Source organism: Salvelinus fontinalis, chromosome 30 (genome assembly GCF_029448725.1).
Source record: "Salvelinus fontinalis isolate EN_2023a chromosome 30, ASM2944872v1, whole genome shotgun sequence".
Lineage (NCBI taxonomy): Eukaryota > Metazoa > Chordata > Actinopteri > Salmoniformes > Salmonidae > Salvelinus > Salvelinus fontinalis.
In genome coordinates this window covers 16,048,930-16,068,587 of record NC_074694.1, presented here as the reverse complement: position 1 = coordinate 16,068,587, position 19,658 = coordinate 16,048,930, and the positions used below count along the sequence as shown (strand labels likewise).

The 19,658-nt window shown below is 41.2% G+C and overlaps 1 protein-coding gene across 11 annotated transcripts in view; it reads left to right on the top strand.

The window, feature by feature from the left end:
* The first annotated feature begins 270 nt into the window (after positions 1-270).
* Positions 271-19,658, top strand: part of LOC129828722 (KH domain-containing, RNA-binding, signal transduction-associated protein 2-like) — a 130,230-nt gene continuing 110,842 nt past the window's right edge. For 8 of the 11 annotated variants that reach the window (XR_008755284.1, XR_008755282.1, XR_008755283.1 and 5 more), the window contains exon 1: positions 275-761. Coding sequence is in view for 1 of the 11 variants with exons in the window: in XM_055889884.1 (XP_055745859.1) it covers positions 671-761 (91 nt within the window). In the remaining 10 variants the exon portion in view is untranslated. Of the gene's footprint in view, positions 762-19,658 lie in introns of all 11 variants that reach the window. The other 3 variants (XR_008755286.1, XM_055889884.1, XR_008755285.1) reach the window with 3 other exon arrangements.

Sequence of the window (19,658 nt, the reverse complement as noted above, 5' to 3'; positions counted from 1 at the left end):
CAATACATGGACACTAATGCACGGTAGACTAAGACCTTGCATTTCATTCATATTAACAGGTTTATTGTGTTGCCTATCTAACTTCACCGTATTTATGTCCGTGTAGATCAGTTGTAGAGCATGGCACTCGCAACGCTAGGGTTGTGGGTTCGATTCCCACGGAGACCAGTATGGATAAATATGAAAAAGTATGCACTCTGGAAAACGTAAGTCACTCTGGATAAGGGCGTCTGCTAATTGACTAAAATGTGTCTGCTTGTTTCCACACGTGAGAAATTTTCAGCACCAAGGACAGCGGCTGACGGAAAAATATTCGCTGTAGCCTACTACAACAGCGCATTATCATAACAGTGTTGAGATTTGTTGTTTGCGAATAGTCTGTCTCATATGACCAATCGTGTTTCAGAGGGGCGGGGAACGCCACGCAGTCTCTCTGTAGCTAAGGTGGCTGATTCTCCAGGAGGGAGTGGGATGTGGAGAGATGTGTTTATAGCTCTGAATTTCAGTTCTCAGTCAAGCATCACGTGTAATTGAAGAGATTCCTTACGGATTTTCTTGCGGTAGCCTACCTATAAAGAGAATTACCAAGTAGAAGAGAGACGCGCATTCCGACCCTCATCACTTTTGTCGTCTCACCTGCACAAGCGGTGAACAGGAGAGGTACCTTATCATGGATCAGGAGAAATGCTTACCGGAGCTGATGGCCGAGAAAGATACGCTGGACTCCTCATTTGTTCATGCAATGCGTCTGCTTGCCGAAGGTAACGTGTCATTGTTTTGGCCGGTCTTTATCGCTACAATTATCAATGTGTTGTAGATTATTTTATTGGTTTTGTCTACCAGTCCATTGTGTCCACAGGCATCACATACAGTATGTTGGGAGATGAAGGGGTGGATACCTGTACTGATTAGCTACTGCGTATATATTACGCACGAGACTGAAAAGTGTGGATTTACTGATTCAATTGAACCAAAGGTGTGTTAAAATACATTAAAACGAGCTATATAACTTATCTATTCAAAGATTCCTTGTTGGTGTTGGTAGTGCCATCCAAGAGAAAATACAAGACACTTTAATCATAGCTTGTGTTACTGGATTTGTAAGGGAGACAGATAGTCAGAGAAACTTTCCCCAATAAAATTCAGCCTCGACCTCAACTCCATTTTACTAAATAGTAGGCTACAAATGTTTCCCCCAAAATTGTCATGCTTGTCACTTCATGTCAGACTATCATCAGCGACCCTCAGATGAAGATAAGACAGGGAATGGTGCGCACACACACGCACACACACGTACGCGCACGTACACACACACACACACACACACCAATATTTAGAGATTTGACTCTGTGAATTACAAGTCAGGGTGTTCTTACACCTTGAAAGTGGTGTGGGTTTGTGTTCCTACACAAAGCAAATATGACCTTGGTGATTCCTTTATAGTGGGGCTTTGCCATCCTACATTCCCATCTCTGAGACCTGAAATAGCTTAAATCTTGCCCCCAAACCATACCCTCGAAGCCAAGCTTTTATGGTTCAGTGGTGATGACTGTGAACTTTGGGAGCACAAATTATCTGTTTTAATCTAAATGGAATCAAAGAACATCTACAGAAATATATCGGGAGAGCTTCAGGACTGTATTTTGCTGAGTGGTTTTGACTTCAGTGAAACCTGGCAAGAGGCCAACAGTAAAACTATTCAGCTTGTTCAGCTCTTTTAAGGTGCTCTATGCAGAAATCTCTCTGCCATTCCCTGGTTTCTAAAATTTGAATAGTTTGCATAAATTCATTTTATTTGACAAAACAAACAACTATAGTGTAGAGAATTATTGTACCATCTAAACCACTGTGAAATACACTACCGTTCAAAAGTTTGGGGTCACTTAGAAATGTCCCTGTTTTTGAAAGAAAAGCTCATTTTTTGTTCAAAAATAACATCAAATTGATCAGAAATACAGTGTAGACATTGTTAATGTTGTAAATGACTATTGTAGCTGGAAACGGCAGATTTTTTATGGAATATCTACATAGGCATACAGAGACCTATTATCAGCAACCATCAGTCCTGTGTTCCAATGGCACGTTGTGTTAATTAATCCAAGTTTATAATTTTAAAAGGCTAATTGATCATTAGAAAACCCTTTTGCAATTATGATAGCACAGCTGAAAACTGTTGTTCTGATTAAAGAAGCAATAAAACTGGCCTTCTTTAGACTAGTTGAGTATCTGGAGCATCAGCATTTGTGGGTTCGATTACAGGCTCAAAATCGCCAGAAACAAATAACTTTCTTTTGAAACTCGTCAGTCCATTCTTGTTCTGAGAAATGAAGGTTATTTCATGCAAGAAATTGCCAAGAAACTGAAGATGTCGTACAACGCTGTGTACTACTCCCTTCACAGAACAGCGCAAATTGGCTCTAACCAGAATAGAAAGAGGAGTGGGAGGCCCAGGTGCAGAACTGAGCAAGAGAACAAGTACATTAGAGTGTCTAGTTTGAGTAACAGACGCCTCACAAGTCATCAACTGGCAGCTTCATGAAATAGTACTCGTAAAACACCAGTCTCAACGTCAACGGTGAAGAGGCAACTCCGGGATGCTGGTCTTAATTTTTAAGTAACCCCAAACTTTTGAATGGTAGTGTATTTTTCCATTACCAAACTAATTGTATTTTCAGCTGTTTGAAGCTGGAGTACAAAACCAAAAGTAAAAGACGCAAAAACAAAGCTTAAGCACGGAAGCATAGAAATAGCGCACATAGAACAGATCTTCCGCTTTGTATTCTTGCTTTCAATGAGAATGACAGATCTACAACTGACATTTCTATGTGAATTTGTCAGGTCGCCCCAAAAAGTTGCATATTGCAGCTTTAATCAGACAAAAAAGTTGATGTAATTCAGAAGACCTCTAAGCCATGTGTCATTACTGGCTTTAAAAAAGGTTATGCCTCAGTTAACCATGGTACAAACGTGCTATTACCTCCAACGCTACCACTGTACCAGCAAGCTGCCCCTGCTATAACTGTACCACACCGTAACCACAGCTGCCAATACGACTGAAATCATACCAATGATATCACCTATACTGTCACAGATCCCTCCAGAACTTTCATTATGCACACCTGTCCCCTATTCCCACTGATTAGTACTTGTATAAGTGTGCCCTTTGGTTTCCATTGGGGGGTTGATTGTTGTTCCAATGTCCGTTGGTTGTGTGAGTACCTGTGCTGTGTGTTTTGGATTTCGTGCTGTGTGTATTGCGCAGATGGTTATGGGTCTTGTCCCGTGTGGTATCATTGTGCGTGTGTGTTATTTACTCGAGGTTCTCCTCGCTCTTTTGTTTGGGTTTCAACCCTGTGTTTTGTATAGTGTTTATTTGTTCTTCGTCCCCGTGCCTTTACATGGCACGCCGTAATTTGGGTGCAATAAAAAAAAACATTACGCATTCCTGCGTCTGTCTCCCGATCCTTCATACCAACGTGACACATTCAGTTATGTTTTCCTTACATTTGTGTAGTTTATGCATTACGAGTATGTGTACATCATGTACATCATTGCACTTTTTGTTTTAAATGCATCCCTAGTCGGAATAATCTATGGGAATTTGTATATTAGACTAGCTATTACTAATGTCTGAAGGGAAGAAAATAGTCCATATGTGTGTGTAAATTCCTCCTTCCCATTAACTGGTAGAAATAATTAGCCGGTGATAATCTACATGGTTGATCGAGATGATATCTCTTCCCATGTTGAAGTAATTGAAGGATTTCCACAAGGGTTCTAATCAGTAATTTTCATGGAGGCACCAGTGAAATTAATTAAATTGGCAATTGACATTTGTCTTAAGGTGCATGTGATAAGTGTATATGTCTTCATAATGTTTTAAAAGTTTTACTCAAAGGGATGTAGACATTTAGGGCTATTTGCTGGTGGATTTGTTGCAAAGAGCACTGGGTTGGTTTTGTTGTGCGTGTCAGGTAGTGGTAGATAGTAGTATCCTACAGATGAGAATGCTGTTGGTTATCTGCCATGTATGTAGGACGTCTTTTCACCTGGACTAGTTTTTTATCAATGCTCACCAGTATTCTTCAGTATAGTCATAGATCTTGTGTGGCGTGCTTGTACTGTATCTGCAACGGCCAGAGCCTTTGAGAAAATAAGCACTCACATTGAGAGAGCCAGTGTGCATTGTCAATTTCACATTCTCAGGCAAGAGGTCGCCCTCACTGAAGCAGTAAGTGTTTCTATGTTCTTAGCAGAGGACCTGGGGATAGTGTGGGGAGTTATAGTGTATTGAGTTCACAGGAGGCTGGTGAGGGGGGGAGGGCTCTTAATAATGTCTGGAATGGAGTAAATGGAGGGGTATCAAACACTTGGAAACCTTGGTGCATTTACAGTGGTTAGCTGGCCTGGCATTTAACCCTTTGTGCCCCTATAGACGATGACAAACATAGTGAACCTCAATTACTTAAGGTGTATTATAAACTGGGTGGGTTGAGTCCTGAATGCTGATTGGCTGACAGCCGTGGTATATCAGACCGTATGCCACAGGTATGACAAAAAGTTTATTTGTACTGCTCTATTTACGTTGGTACCCAATTTTTAATAGCAAGAAGGTGCCTTGGGGGTTTGTGATATATGGCCAATATACCACAGCTAAGGGCTGTGTCCAGTCATTCCTCGTTGTGCCGTGCTTAAGAACAGTCCTGAGCCATGGTATATTGGCCATATACCATACCTCCTCGGGCAATAATGCTTAAATGTAGGATAGTAAAAGTAATGATATGAATAACACTGTAGAGGTCAAAAGGGGATCTTGCTATGGTTCACGACACACTACTGGCATTTCTGTGAATTAATAATACCAAGTTAGTATTATATATTTACTTCCGGCGCCGACCAAGATGGCCGCCTCGCTTCGCGTTCCTTGGAAAATATGCAGTATTTTGTTTTTTTATGTGTTATTCCTTACATTGGTACCCCAGGTAGTCTTAGGTTTCATTACATACAGTCGGGAGGAACTACTGAATATAAGAGCAACGTCAACTCACCATCGTTCCAACCAGGAATATGACTTTCCCGAAACGGATCCAGTGTTTTGCCTTCCACCCAATACAATGGATCTGATCCCAGCCGACGACCCTATGCGACGCCGTAAAAGGGGCAAACGTAGCGGTCTCCTGGTCAGGCTTCGGAGACGGGCACATCGCGCTCCACTCCCTAGCATACTACTCGCCAATGTCCAGTCTCTTGACAATAAGGTTGATGAAATCCGAGCAAGGGTAGCTTTCCAGAGAGACATCAGAGATTGTAACCTTCTCTGCTTCACGGAAACATGGCTAACTCAAGAGACGCTAACGGAGTCGGTGCAGCCAGCTGGTTTCTTCACGCATCGCGCCGACAGAAACATACATCTTTCTGGTAAGAAGAGGGGCGGGGGGGTATGCCTTATGATTAACGAGACGTGGTGTGATCATAACAACATACAGGAACTCAAGTCATTCTGTTCACCTAATCTAGAACTCCTCACAATCAAATGTCGACCGCATTATCTACCAAGGGAATTCTCTTCGATTATAATCACAGCCGTATATATTCCCCCCCAAGCAGACACATCGATGGCCCTGAACGAACTTTATCTGACTCTTTGTAAATTGGAAACCACACACCCTGAGGCTGCATTCATCGTAGCTGGGGATTTTAACAAGGCCAATCTGAAAACAAAACTCCCTAAATTCTATCAGCATATCGATTGTGCTACCAGGGCTGGTAAAACCTTGGATCATTGTTATACTAACTTCCGCGACGCATATAAGGCCCTCCCCCGCCCTCCTTTCGGAAAAGCTGACCACGACTCCATTTTGTTGCTTCCAGCCTACAAACAGAAACTAAAACAACAAGCTCCCTCGCTCAGGTCTGTTCAACGCTGGTCTGACCAATCTGATTCCACGCTTCAAGACTGCTTCGATCACGCGGATTGGAATATGTTCCGCATTGCGTCCAACAACAACATTGACGAATATGCTGATTCGGTGAGCGAGTTCATTAGAAAGTGCATTGACGATGTCGTACCCACAGCAACGATTAAAACATTCCCAAACCAGAAACCGTGGATTGACGGCAGCATTCGCGTGAAACTGAAAGCGCGAACCACTGCTTTTAACCAGGGCAAGGTGACCGGAAACATGACCGAATACAAACAGTGTAGCTATTCTCTCCGCAAGGCAATCAAACAAACTAAGTCCCAGTACAGAGACAAAATAGAGTCGCAATTCAACAGCTCAGACACAAGAGGTATGTGGCAGGGTCTACAGTCAATCACGGATTACAAAAAGAAAACCAGCCCCGTCACGGACCAGGATGTCTTGCTCCCAGACAGGCTTAATAACTTTTTTGCTCGCTTTGAGGACACTACAGTGCCACTGACACGGCCCGCTACCAAAACCTGCGGGCTCTCCTTCACTGCAGCCGAGGTGAGTAAAACATTTAAACGTGTTAACCCTCACAAGGCTGCAGGCCCAGACGGCATTCCCAGCCGCGTCCTCAGAGCATGCGCAGACCAGCTGGCTGGGGTGTTTACGGACATATTCAATCAATCCTTATCCCAGTCTGCTGTTCCCACATGCTTCAAGAGGGCAACCATTGTTCCTGTTCCCAAGAAAGCTAAGGTAACTGAGCTAAACGACTACCGCCCCGTAGCACTCACTTCCGTCATCATGAAGTGCTTTGAGAGACTAGTCAAGGACCATATCACCTCCACCCTACCGGACACCCTAGACCCACTCCAATTTGCTTAACGACCCAATAGGTCCACAAACGACGCAATCGCAACCACACTGCACACTGCCCTAACCCATCTGGACAAGAGGAATACCTTTGTGAGAATGCTGTTCATCGACTACAGCTCAGCATTTAACACCATAGTACCCTCCAAACTCGTCATCAAGCTCGAGACCCTGGGTCTCCACCCTGCCCTGTGCAACTGGGTCCTGGACTTCCTGACGGGCCGCCCCCAGGTGGTGAGGGTAGGTAACAACATCTCCACCCCGCTGATCCTCAACACTGGGGCCCCACAAGGGTGCGTTCTGAGCCCTCTCCTGTACTCCTTGTTCACCCACGACTGCGTGGCCATGCACGCCTCCAACTCAATCATCAAGTTTGCGGATGACACTACAGTGGTAGGCTTGATTACCAACAACGACGAGACGGCCTACAGGGAGGAGGTGAGGGCCCTCGGAGTGTGGTGTCAGGAAAATAACCTCACACTCAACGTCAACAAAACAAAGGAGATGATTGTGGACTTCAGGAAACAGCAGAGGGAGCACCCCCCTATCCACATCAACGGGACAGTAGTGGAGAGGGTAGTAAGTTTTAAGTTCCTCGGCGTACACATCACGGACAAACTGAATTTGTCCACCCACACAGACAGCGTTGTGAAGAAGGCGCAGCAGCGCCTCTTCAACCTCAGGAAGCTGAAGAAATTCGGCTTGTCACCAAAAGCACTCACAAACGTCTACAGATTCACAATCGAGAGCATCCTGTCGGGCTGTATCACCGCCTGGTACGGCAACTGCTCCGCCCACAACCGCAAGGCTCTCCAGAGGGTAGTGAGGTCTGCACAACGCATCACCGGGGGAAAACTACCTGCCCTCCAGGACACCTACACCACCCGATGTCACAGGAAGGCCATAAAGATCATCAAGGACAACAACCACCCAAGCCACTGCCTGTTCACCCCGCTATCATCCAGAAGGCGAGGTCAGTACAGGTGCATCAAAGCAGGGACCGAGAGACTGAAAAACAGCTTCTATCTCAAGGCCATCAGACTGTTAAACAGCCACCACTAACATTTAGTGGCCGCTGCCACATACTGACTCAACTCCAGCCACTTTAATAATGGGAATTGATGGAAATTATGTAAAAATGTACCACTAGCCACTTTAAACATGCCACTTAATATAATGTTTACATACCCTACATTACTCATCTCATATGTATATGTATATACTGTACTCTATATCATCTACTGCATCTTGCCATCTTTATGTAATACATGTATCACTAGCCACTTTAAACTATGCCACTTTATGTTTACATACCCTACATTACTCATTTCATATGTATATACTGTACTCTATACCATCTACTGCATCTTGCCTATGCCGTTCTGTACCATCACTCATTCATATATCTTTATGTACATATTCTTTATCCCTTTACACTTGTGTGTATAAGGTAGTAGTTGTGGAATTGTTAGGTTAGATTACTTGTTGGTTATTACTGCTTTGTCGGAACTAGAAGCACAAGCATTTCACTACACTCGCATTAACATCTGCTAACCATGTGTATGTGACAAATAAAATTTGATTTGATTTGATTTATATACTGCATATTAGCATGTACTGTGTGTAGTTCTACACTCTTATACATGTTTACAGTTATATGCATCATGCCAGGAGCTGCCATTCCCTCTAGTTTGGTGGTCAATGTTCAAAGAGGTGTGGGAAAAGGTATCATGGAATTCTTACATTTCAGTAATTTAGCAGACACTCCTATCCAGAGCGACTTACATTTCCGTACTGCCCCCCATATTGGTACTGCCCCCATTTTTGCAGATGTATTAAAAAAAGAAGGAAATATCACATTTACATAAGTATTAAGACCCTTTACTCAGTACTTTGTTGAAGCACCTTTGGCAACAATTACAGCCTTGAGTCTTCTTGGATATGACGCTACAAGCTTGGCACACCTGTATTTGGGGAGTTTCTCCCATTCTTCTCTGCAGATCCTCTCAATCTCTGTCAGGTTGGATGGGGAGTGTTGCTACACAGTTAATTTCAGGTCTCTCCAGAGATGTTTGATCGGGTTCAAGTCCGGGCTCTGGCTGGGCCACTCAAGGACATTCAGAAACTTGTCCTGAAGCCACTCCTGCACTGTCTTGGCTGTGTCTTAGGGTCACTGTCCTGTTGGAAGGTGAACCTTGGCCACAATCTGAGGTCCTGAGCGCTTTGGAGCAGATTTTCATCAAGGACCTCTCTGTACTTTGCTATGTTAATCTTTGCCTCGATCCTGACTAGTCTCCAGTCCCTGCCATTGAAAAACATTCCCCACAGCATGATGCTGCCACAACCATGGTTCACAGTAGGGATGGTGCCAGCTTTCCTCCAGACGTGATGCTTGGCATTCAGACCAAAGAGTTCAATCTTGGTTTCATCAGACCAGAGAATCTTGTTTCTCATGGTATGAGAATCCTTCAGGTGCCTTTCGGCAAACTCCAAGTGGGTTGTCATGTGCCTTTTACTGAGGAGTTGCTTCCATCTGGTCACTCTACCATAAAGACCCTGACTGGTGGAGTGCTGCAGAGATGGTTGTCCTTCTAGAAGGTTCTCCCATCTCCACAGAGAAACTCTAGAGCTCTGACAGACTGACCAGTGGGTTATTGGTCACTTCCCTGACCAAGGCCCTTCTCCCCCGAATTCTCATTTTGGCCAAGTGGCCAGCTCTAGGAAGTGTCTTGATGGTTCCAAACTTTTTCCATTTAAGAATGATAGAGGCCACAGTGTTCTTGGGGACCTTCAATGCTGCAGACATTTGTGGTACCCTTCCCAGATCAGTGCCTCCATACAATCCTGTCTCAGAGCTCTACGGACAATTCCTTCGACCTCATGGCTTGATTTTGGTCTGACAAGCACTGTCAACTGTGGGACCTTATATAGACAGGTGTGTGCCTTTCCAAATCAAGTCCAATCAATAGAATTGACCACAGGTGCACTCCAATTAAGTTGTAGAAACATCTCAAGGATGATCAATGGAAACAGGATGCACCTGATCACAATTTCATGTCTCGTTTTCGCTTTGTCATTATGGGGTATTGTGTGTAGATTGATTAGGAAAAATGTAAGGCTGTAACATAACAGTATGTGGAAAAAGGGAAGGGGTCTGAATACTTTCTGAATGCATTGAAGACCTTTATAGTAACTACCATATAGGAAATGAGACAGGATCATTGTGAAATGTGTCATTACACTTTGATGTTTCATCTGACGCATGACATCAAGGCATGTAATGGCAGAGAGAAATAGAGAACCGCACCTTCAGAAAAATGGAGAACAGTCTGAAAGTGATGGATATTGTTGCTAATTTTGGATGTGCATTTCTCAGGATTAGGCATATTAACCAAAAATCATTGGCATTTTGTCATCTGAGTGTTAGTATTCTGCATTTCTGGGTGACTATTTTGTTTCAGGGAAAATGAAGGTGCAGCTTACCATTAGCCAATAATTATTCGACAACATTTGTATCAGTTGAGGTATTAGCTGAATAATTCGCCGTAATATTATCACCAGTCAATTGAAAGTGATAGCCAAGGAAAATATTGTAAGATACACCTCTAATGTTAAAGAGCACACATCATCTTTACATAAAAAATAAAATAATTGGCATTATGGGTTTTGAACATAGACTCATGTTCTTGTCACGACTTTAGTATGCTAGTGTTTCAAATCGTAGTCTACTTCTATCTGAGCTGTATGCGACAGTAAACACTGTAGTATGAGAAGTTGTATTGCGCAAGCATGCTCATTTCCTCTGATCTGTAGCTAACTGCTTCTGTAAGAGTACTGTACCTGGAGACAGTTGTAAGAGTACTGTACCTGGAGACAGTTGTAAGAGTACTGTACCTGGAGACAGTTGTAAGAGTACTGTACCTGGAGACAGTTGTAAGAGTACTGTACCTGGAGACAGCTGTAAGAGTACTGTACCTGGAGACAGCTGTAAGAGTACTGTACCTGGAGACAGTTGTAAGAGTACTGTACCTGGAGACAGTTGTAAGAGTACTGTACCTGGAGACAGCTGTTGCTGCTCCATTTGGTCGACAATATATTATGGATTCAACAGGTGACAAAGAGTCATGATAGTCTGTTAAATATTCTGTATTTTGTTTACTTTAGTTTATATGTGCAGTGAAGATTAATCATTATGTCCAGTGATACAATCCAGAAATTTCATAATGCAGCATATTTTAGCAAACCATGAAGAATAATGATCATGTTTGGGCCAAATTCATTTTCAGGTCCATGATTGTATAGAATGAGTCAGTGGCACAATTACAATCACCCCCCCCCCCCCCCCCCCCCCCCAAAAATAACTATGTGAGCTGTGAGTCACACCATCATCATGTTGCCAATGGAAATGGTTAATGAGTGTCATTTGCAACTATAGGCTAGATGAAAATGAGATGAATAAGAATCCTCAGTAGTTGATTCACATTTGTACAACCACAGATAATGTCGGGGAATCACAACACCTGCCTCTATAAAAGCAACAACAGCAACGCCCCAGACAGACCCAGCCATCGTTGTCGTCATAAGATGTCTTGAGACATACATTTGAGACATCTTGAGACGTTTTGAGACATAAAGACTTGAAGATGTTTCTTAAGTTGTCTCAAGATGTCTTCACAAATATGTTAACCTTTTACTGCAGTGGGCTAAGTCAAGGTCAAACAGTGGTTCTTGGTAGTCTTAAACAAATCCACTTTGAAACAAAAGTATACACCTCACACACATGGTTATGGGCTTAAAAGAAGAAGACACATCAGATATAGAGTTAAAATGTATTACATTTTGAGTTTGCATCCCAATATTACACTTTATATACATCACAGAAGACTGAAATATAACAAAACCGTTTAACATTGAAAGACAGGATTTTCAGGAGGTTTTTGGAAATTATTTTTGATTAATGATGAAATTATGGAAAATATTAGTAACGTTCCACCCAAGTGTCCACTAGAGGGCGATTTGGTAATTTGACTGCAAGAAAGGTCTACAAGGAGACTCAGCGAAAATACGTTTCCATAAGCAGTACCACAGATATTGAGATGAGCGAGTGGCAAGACTTTGTTCTCACACAGTCCCACACGGTATCTGCGCATGTGCACAAATGCGCGTCACGCTCTTTCAGCATGGTTGCCAGGGCACTAAAACAGAGGAGAAGTTGAGCCTTGTGATTCAAAGCTCTTAGTTTTTCTGGAAATTGACCCACTGTGATGTTTACTTTCTGCATCTACGTCATATCGCTAAGTCTACCTTTAAGACCTGTCTCAAGCCATGGTGAGGGTTCCCTTCTTTTCCAGTTCCTCTTTGGCACTAGTGAGAGACCTTGAGCCACAATTACTCCACAATTACTGTAACTCTAGGCAGGTAAAAACTGTTAAAATGTTGTATTTAGACTAGAGAATCAGTCAATTATCATTTCTCCCTCATATAAATACAAGGTGTGCAATCCCCGACCTAACTGGGAATTTGAAATTTGACCATTGGTTGTATAGCCTGCAGATATGGAGAATACGTTTGGCCTTTACTTTGAACATAAAAAAAAGTATAACATTTGTAAATGGTCTCCATGGTATGAAGTAATAATTTGGAAATGGCACATGCTTAAGGGCAGTTGAGCTGTCTGCTTATATTTTTATCTTGCAAATTTGACTGACCACGTATCGATCCCAGGTCATTCACTCAAAACCACATTATCTTACTCTTATCCCACTGGGAGCTAGCACAAGATTTTAGGTCTTAGGTAAGGTCAGGGTTTTTTTCTAGATCAAAATGGGGCTTAGGTGGTGGGCATGGGGGGGTTGTGGCTAATGATGTGGTTGTCGACCAAACATTTTAGAGGCCCTCCTTTTGGCCGAGTGACAAAATGTTGCTTTTTTAAAGCTAATTTCCTGCAATTCAATACATTTTGCCACCTTGCTGAGATAAAATTGAGAAAAAATTGCAGTTTTAAAGCAAATTTCCTGCAATTCTACACATTTTGCCATGGCTTATGTTGTCTGAGTTACTCAAACATTAAAACAAAATCAATGGGGGACCCAGGCCATGACAAAAGCAATCCTTAGATTCTCTATGACTGTCTACCTTTTATTTTGGTGATTTTTTGTTCATAGATGATATTATTTAAAAAATATATAGATCCATTATCCTTTCTACATACTTTATGTATTAGTCTTTAAAAAAAAATCTGTTTGGACATAGGTGGCCCGAAAAAACACTTAGGCGGCCCAAAACCTTTCGGTGCAGAAAAAACCCGGAATGTTACTTTTCAGCAGGACTGTTGTGGTGACCATATTACCGCCACACTGGTATGAAGGCAGTGAAATTCCATGTGACTGTTAAGTCACGGTAATTAAACTTCTCCAAGCTCTGATGCTGCTGATGGTCATTAGTAGCCTACCAAACTTGCAAACCCTCTAATCACGCTGACATCAATGCAAAAGTAATCGAAAATCAAATCAAACACTGAGAGCCCATGAGCTCATGTTGCACAATATTTCTATAGGCTATGCAATTCCGAGAGAAAACAGAGTGATTACCTCTATTAAAAAGAGGAGGAGCCCATGAGTTTTCTATAGGCTAGGCCTACTATATTTATTTCTCAACTTTCCTAATATTAAGCACATTGCTTATCTTTACAACAGGAGTATAGCCTACCTGGCTGGCATGAAAATGAACCACAGGGAAAAGCATCCTCCTATCACTATTTAAGTGGATAGATGACATGTCTTTTTTCCCCCTGCCCCTGCTTCGAGACAGGTGCATGAATTTAGAATGGTCCATTCTAAATCAAAACAAATCTCACATATATATTATTCAGTATATGTAAAGACAAGATTAAATCAAGAACAGTGTGATGGATGACAATATTAGCCTATCACTTGTGAATTATATATTTATCCCTTGTGAATAATGCCCAGCATAAGGCAAGAAACAATGTATTTTTTGTGTGACTTTTTTTTATCATAGTTGCACATCTCATGTAGCCTTGCCTATAGGTCTATATATGTTTTGATAAGGTTTGTAACTAAAGTGGCCAAATAACTACTTAAAAATGGGTGTAGAGCCTAACTGGCATACATAAGCAGCGCATGAATTTCAAGTTTGGGGAAGATCATTTTCACCATAAAAATGCACCTTTATAATAAAAGCATTACATGCATAAAAGTAACTTTTGATAATCTTGTTTACCCGCTAATGGAAAACTGCCGTGTGCGCATTTCTGCGCTTATAATGTGAAGAAATAGCCTAATAGTTTATAAAATTTTAAGCTCAATGTTGTGATCAGTTTGTAGCCTCATAGTGTACATTTTTTTTGAATGTAGTGGTTGTATTAATTTGTGACATTTGTTTCTCGCACAGAATAGAATAGATCAACTTTTGTACAATGGGGGATAGTAGATTGACATAGGCTAGCACTTTTGCTGTTCTTTAGACCTACTCATCTTGTTGGCTGACGAAAAGGATGCGCGCAGTTGCGTCCCTGAAGTGTCTGTCTTCACTTGTAGCCTGTGAGAAAGACCCGATCACGTGATGGAGAGCCATATGAGTGAGAGGTGCTTCAGGGCATGCAGCACACAGCACTCAGGGAGACTTGAACAACGGCCACTGGCCACAAAAGGCATGGATTTTTTGGGTGTGCATTACGGCCACACAAAGGGGATTCCGCCAGGAAATTCGAGGCATTATCAAGTGCTTGTCAAATTGTGAATGAGAGACTGATGAAGTGTGTACAGCCTGCCTTTCAACCAACTTTGAAAAATGATCATTAGAGTTGCATCATTCTGCCTTTGAATGTATTAAAAATCGAAACATATAGGCCAACGTTTGTAGAACAACTAAAGTTTGATTAATAACACTAAATTAAGCATATAGGAGTACCTATTTATTTGTTAACCGCTCAACATAGAATAGCCGCATGTGCTCACTCTCTCAAATCATTTGGAGAAAATATGCTTTCTATTTTATTCAGCTTTGTTCAATTGTATTCTTCATACTATAAAATAATATAAAAGATGCCATGGAATTCTAACCAAATCTTGTCTGCTAAATGAACAAGTGTAGCCTACAACTCAGAGTATGCTATTCTGTTCTTCTGAAATAGATTACATTTTCTTCATGTCATGTTTCTTTAGAAATGTCTAAAATAAATAATGATTGCTGAAATTACGTGACAGCGCTACTCATCACACAGGTGTAGTTCCTCGAACCACCTCTGCTACACCACCTTACCTGAAAATATAGTATAGTAGATATTGGATATTGTCCATTGAAGCATGTCTCATGTTACACATAGTGTTGCACCTGTTGACGTGTGTAGCCTGTTGTTGAGAGGAAAAGTTGTTTTTATCCAGAGGAGGTAATAAGTGTTTCTATTGTATTCTTCTCTGCTACATGATAATGGTTGTACCAGATATTCATCAGGCCAGGAAGATGGATGTGTTCCTGCGCTGTTAAATAAATTATACAGCCATAATGATAGAAGCAGGCACACTGAAATCACACAGGAAATCTGATCAATGATGATGACAAACTCCCTGGATGTCCTTCCTACAGAAAGTAAAACACTTCATGATCGAGTCACTGTCTCTTTTGATATACAATACATGTACTGTATGATATGATATGAATGAATGGGAGGTGAACGGGAGGTAAATGAGACAATACTACCTCTACCTCTCCAATTGTTCAGAAAAGTTATGTTTAGACCAAGATCCCCAAGCAAAGCATAATGCCTGAAATAATTCAATACATTGATTATGCCTCAAAGGCAATCTGTATCATGTCGTCACACAGTAGATGTACACTCTTAGAAAATAGGGTTGCAAAAGGGTTCTTCGGCTGTAGGGGAACCCTTTTTGGTTCCAGGGAAAACCGTTATTGGTTCCACGTAGAACCCTTTTGGGTTCCATGTAGAACCCTCTGTGGAAATGGTCCTACATGGGACCCAAAAGGGTTCTACCTGGAACCCTATTAGATACTAGATAGCACCTTTTTTTCCCGAAGAGTGTAGAACATTTTAACGTCGATATGTGAGGTTGCTGAAGTCATTTCACAGCAACTGAAAGCCTAAGTATGTGGATTTGAGGTTAACAATAGTGTTTGCTAAAAGCAGTGACTGAGTGTGCAGACTACACAATTAGGATAATTATTCATTTTGAGAGATTCTTTATCCTCTGGAAAGCTAATAAACGGGAGACCACAATGGACATGTTCACAATTAGATTTTTCCAATAGGAAAAATATGAGGAGCATATGCATAACCATGGTAGCAATTGAAAGGGAAGAATTGGAAGATTATGGAATATTCTCAGAACAAAAGTGAGGACGCAACAGTTCACCTGAAACAAGACCGAATTTAAACATTACACTGTAAATCTTATGTGCATTTTACTGTACTTTCTGCAGCCATTTGTCGATAACGAAATCTGTAAATACTCTGGATATATTCAGTAACATTACAAGAATATTCATCCAAAATTTGGGGCAGACACAACAATTACAAGGGCTTGAGCGAGTGGTCTAACAGTAAACATAAGCTCATTCTGTTCAGAACAATCCAGAACAATCCTGTGTATAATCATTGTAACTGTGCATAAAACATAGTTATCATGAACATTGATTGTGTAAAATACATTAGTTTTATAATATGGAAATGTGAAGTGCACATTTGGGCTAAACGGGTGTGTAGTATGCATGTGAGTTTAAAGGGCTACAGTACTTAGGGAAAGCCAATTGGCTTGTCCCAGTAGGGACCCAGTAGAGTTGTAGTGACATGTTTTGGAGATTTAGAGATATCTATTATTTTGAAAGCTAGAAAGTAAACGAAAGTATTTCATATGTTGTATAAATTTATAAAACAAAGAAGGCTATTTTTTTTCACTAGTATAATGTCTGTCCCTCAGTTTTATGTCATTGGTGTTACCACCTTGAAAATCAGGAAGTACAAAGATATACAAGAACATTTGTCTACTCCCGCTCCTCCTCTCTGGCGCTCGTTGTCGCCAGTTTGCTCATTATTACGCACACTTGTCACCATCGTTACGCGCACCTGCGCCTTATGAGACTCACCTGGACTCCATCACCTTCCTGATTACCTCCCCTATATCTGTCACTCCCTTTGGTTCTTTCCTCAGATGTTATTGTTTCTGTTTCTGTGTTTCTGTGTGCTTGTGTTTGTTTTGTTCCACGTTAGTTTATTTATTATTACATTCACTCCCCGTACTTGCTTCCCGACTCTTAGCGTACATGTTAGAAGCTTGAACATTTCCCAAGTGGCAAACTGTTATGGGGGAGGGGTCTTTATTGAATACAATTATTAGCTAATCACACCCTTTTAGTATGTCATAGATTTGAGGATTCCATTGATAAGTTGTTGCGTCTAAACTCTAAGTTTCATTGGTGATACTCAATTTAAATGAAGGGAAAAAACATTGTGAACGAAATTATTAATCATATCACTTAAATAATCGATTTTTAAAGGGTTAATGACATTAGATTTGAGCATCTGTGACCTCCATTTAAGAAAATCCTAAATTACCTCAAATGTGTCATTGGTGTTACCATCATTGGTGTTACCATCATTGGTGTTACTACTACTGGTGGCACAATGTTATCATAATGGTAAAATAATTAAAAGTCATTACGCGGACATATTTAGATGTACCCAATTATACTTTTTTTAAATTGCCATGCCCAAATGCCACCGCAATTCAATACCGACCCGTAGACAATGTTGTCCTAATGGGACTGCATCTATCCCGCACAATAACTTAGCACGTAAATCTGACTGACTAACATAATTCATTGCGGCAAATTGGGTTCATGAAACACCTGAATAATGAGCTAATAAAACCCCAGAATATTCCTAATTGCAATTCAGAAAGTCAGTTCAGATTTATTTTGATATAACAGACGCTTTTATCGAAAGCGGCTTGCAGTCATGAGTGCAAAATGTTTTTCACATGGGTGGCCCTTGGAATCAAACCCACCGTCCTGGTATTGCATGCGCCATGCTCTAGCAACTGAGCCGTAAAGGACCAGACAGGACCATCATTGGTCAACAACAGCTCCCTTTGCCAAATTTATGCAAGGCTGTTTCATACGCACAGAGTGGGATCATACCTGTAAATAATGGCATCCTAATGGTGCTGCATATCTACACCACCCAACAGCTTAGCACTACATCTGATTGACAAACATAAGTAATGCTGGATGACCCTTTTTCATTACATTTTAATGTTATTGAATTCTAATTTGGATAGATTGTTATTGCCTGTAGATCAAAAGAGTCCGGTGGACATAGTATATCAGTGTTTGATTTCTAACTTCAGTCTATTTAATTTATCTGTCATAAATGTGAATACATGGTTTGGATGAAATGTCAGTTCTGTTTTGTTGAATGGTTAAATGGTGTTGCAGAAGGCTCACGGTGGTTCATTTAGCTGCTGGTGGAGTTGTGAAACCAGGAAATGAAAGTGTGGCTGTAACCTCACATCTGGCAGGGGTACCACCTGGGATGGTGCTGGGCTGCAGGCTACGTCTAGGTAATACATAAGGCTCAGTAACGCAGAGCCCACAGTAGAGATGTCTGCTGTGCAACACAGCAGGTTGTAAGCTTAAATCCCTTAGCATGGTCATTTACCTCCAGGAGCATGACAGCTCCATGTTTCCCTCTCATCACTCCCTCGGTGAAGCCCAAGGCAATAGTTCAATGAAGGAATTGCATTAAGATAAAGAAAACAATTAGCTCTTGTAGGAGAGAGTACAATGTAATGCTTAAAGTGGTATATGATATTATATGATTTGTTGCTGTTCTTTGTCATAATTATTTTTTAAATAGGCAAGTCAGTTAAGAACAAATTCTTACTTACAATGACAACCTACCGGAGAACAGTGGGTTAACTGCCTTGTTCAGGGGCAGAACGACAGATGTTTACCTTGTCAACTCGGGGATTTGATCCAGCAACACTTTCGGTTACTGGCCCAACGCTCTAACCGCTAGGCTATATTTATATTTATATTTATTTGTTGTGATGTATTCATATCAGAGCAGATATTATTTACAATTAAATCCGATCTAATATTGGCACTCACTTTAAATGGTATATAATCTATGCTTATAAATCTGCATACCTCTACCTACTTGCAACGTAAATAAAATGGCCTGTTGAATGATAATGCTTTTTGTAAGACAATGGACATATCAGGAATTATATCTGAATAGGAGGGATGGAGGGAGGAAGGGAGAGAGGTAACGCAAACATAAGACACATTTTCCACGCACAATAATGTCAAATGAATTATGCAGTATCTTGTTAATGTTGTACAAAACTATTGCACGCACAGGTACAGTAAATCACTCAAGTCACCTTATTGGGGTCACTGAGTTTCCTTTCACTGTATACTTTGGCATATTCATTTTGACCATGAATTGCTTCACTTTTGGTTTGGTTCTATGTTTTAGTGTGGATTCTTTTGTGAGAGAATGACAATGTATGCGTCAAATTGGCTGCCTGCTGTTTGACTTGTTCTGGCTGTGTTTGATGCATTGAGGCTGGTCGGATACCATTCCCTTGGGGTCAACTACATCGATTCAGTAACATGCACAAAGACGTAGCACCATAATAAGAAATGACCTCCAATAGGTAGGAGGCATCAGAAGGAAGATAGAACACTTTAATATGCAGCACAGTGGAACAGTAAGGTGAACCCTGTCGTCTGAAAGAGATATTAGGTTATACATATTCATGATGGGGAGAGAGACGCTTAGTCAGACACTCACACACATGCCAAATGAGTCACAGTTTTCCCAGTGAACATAGT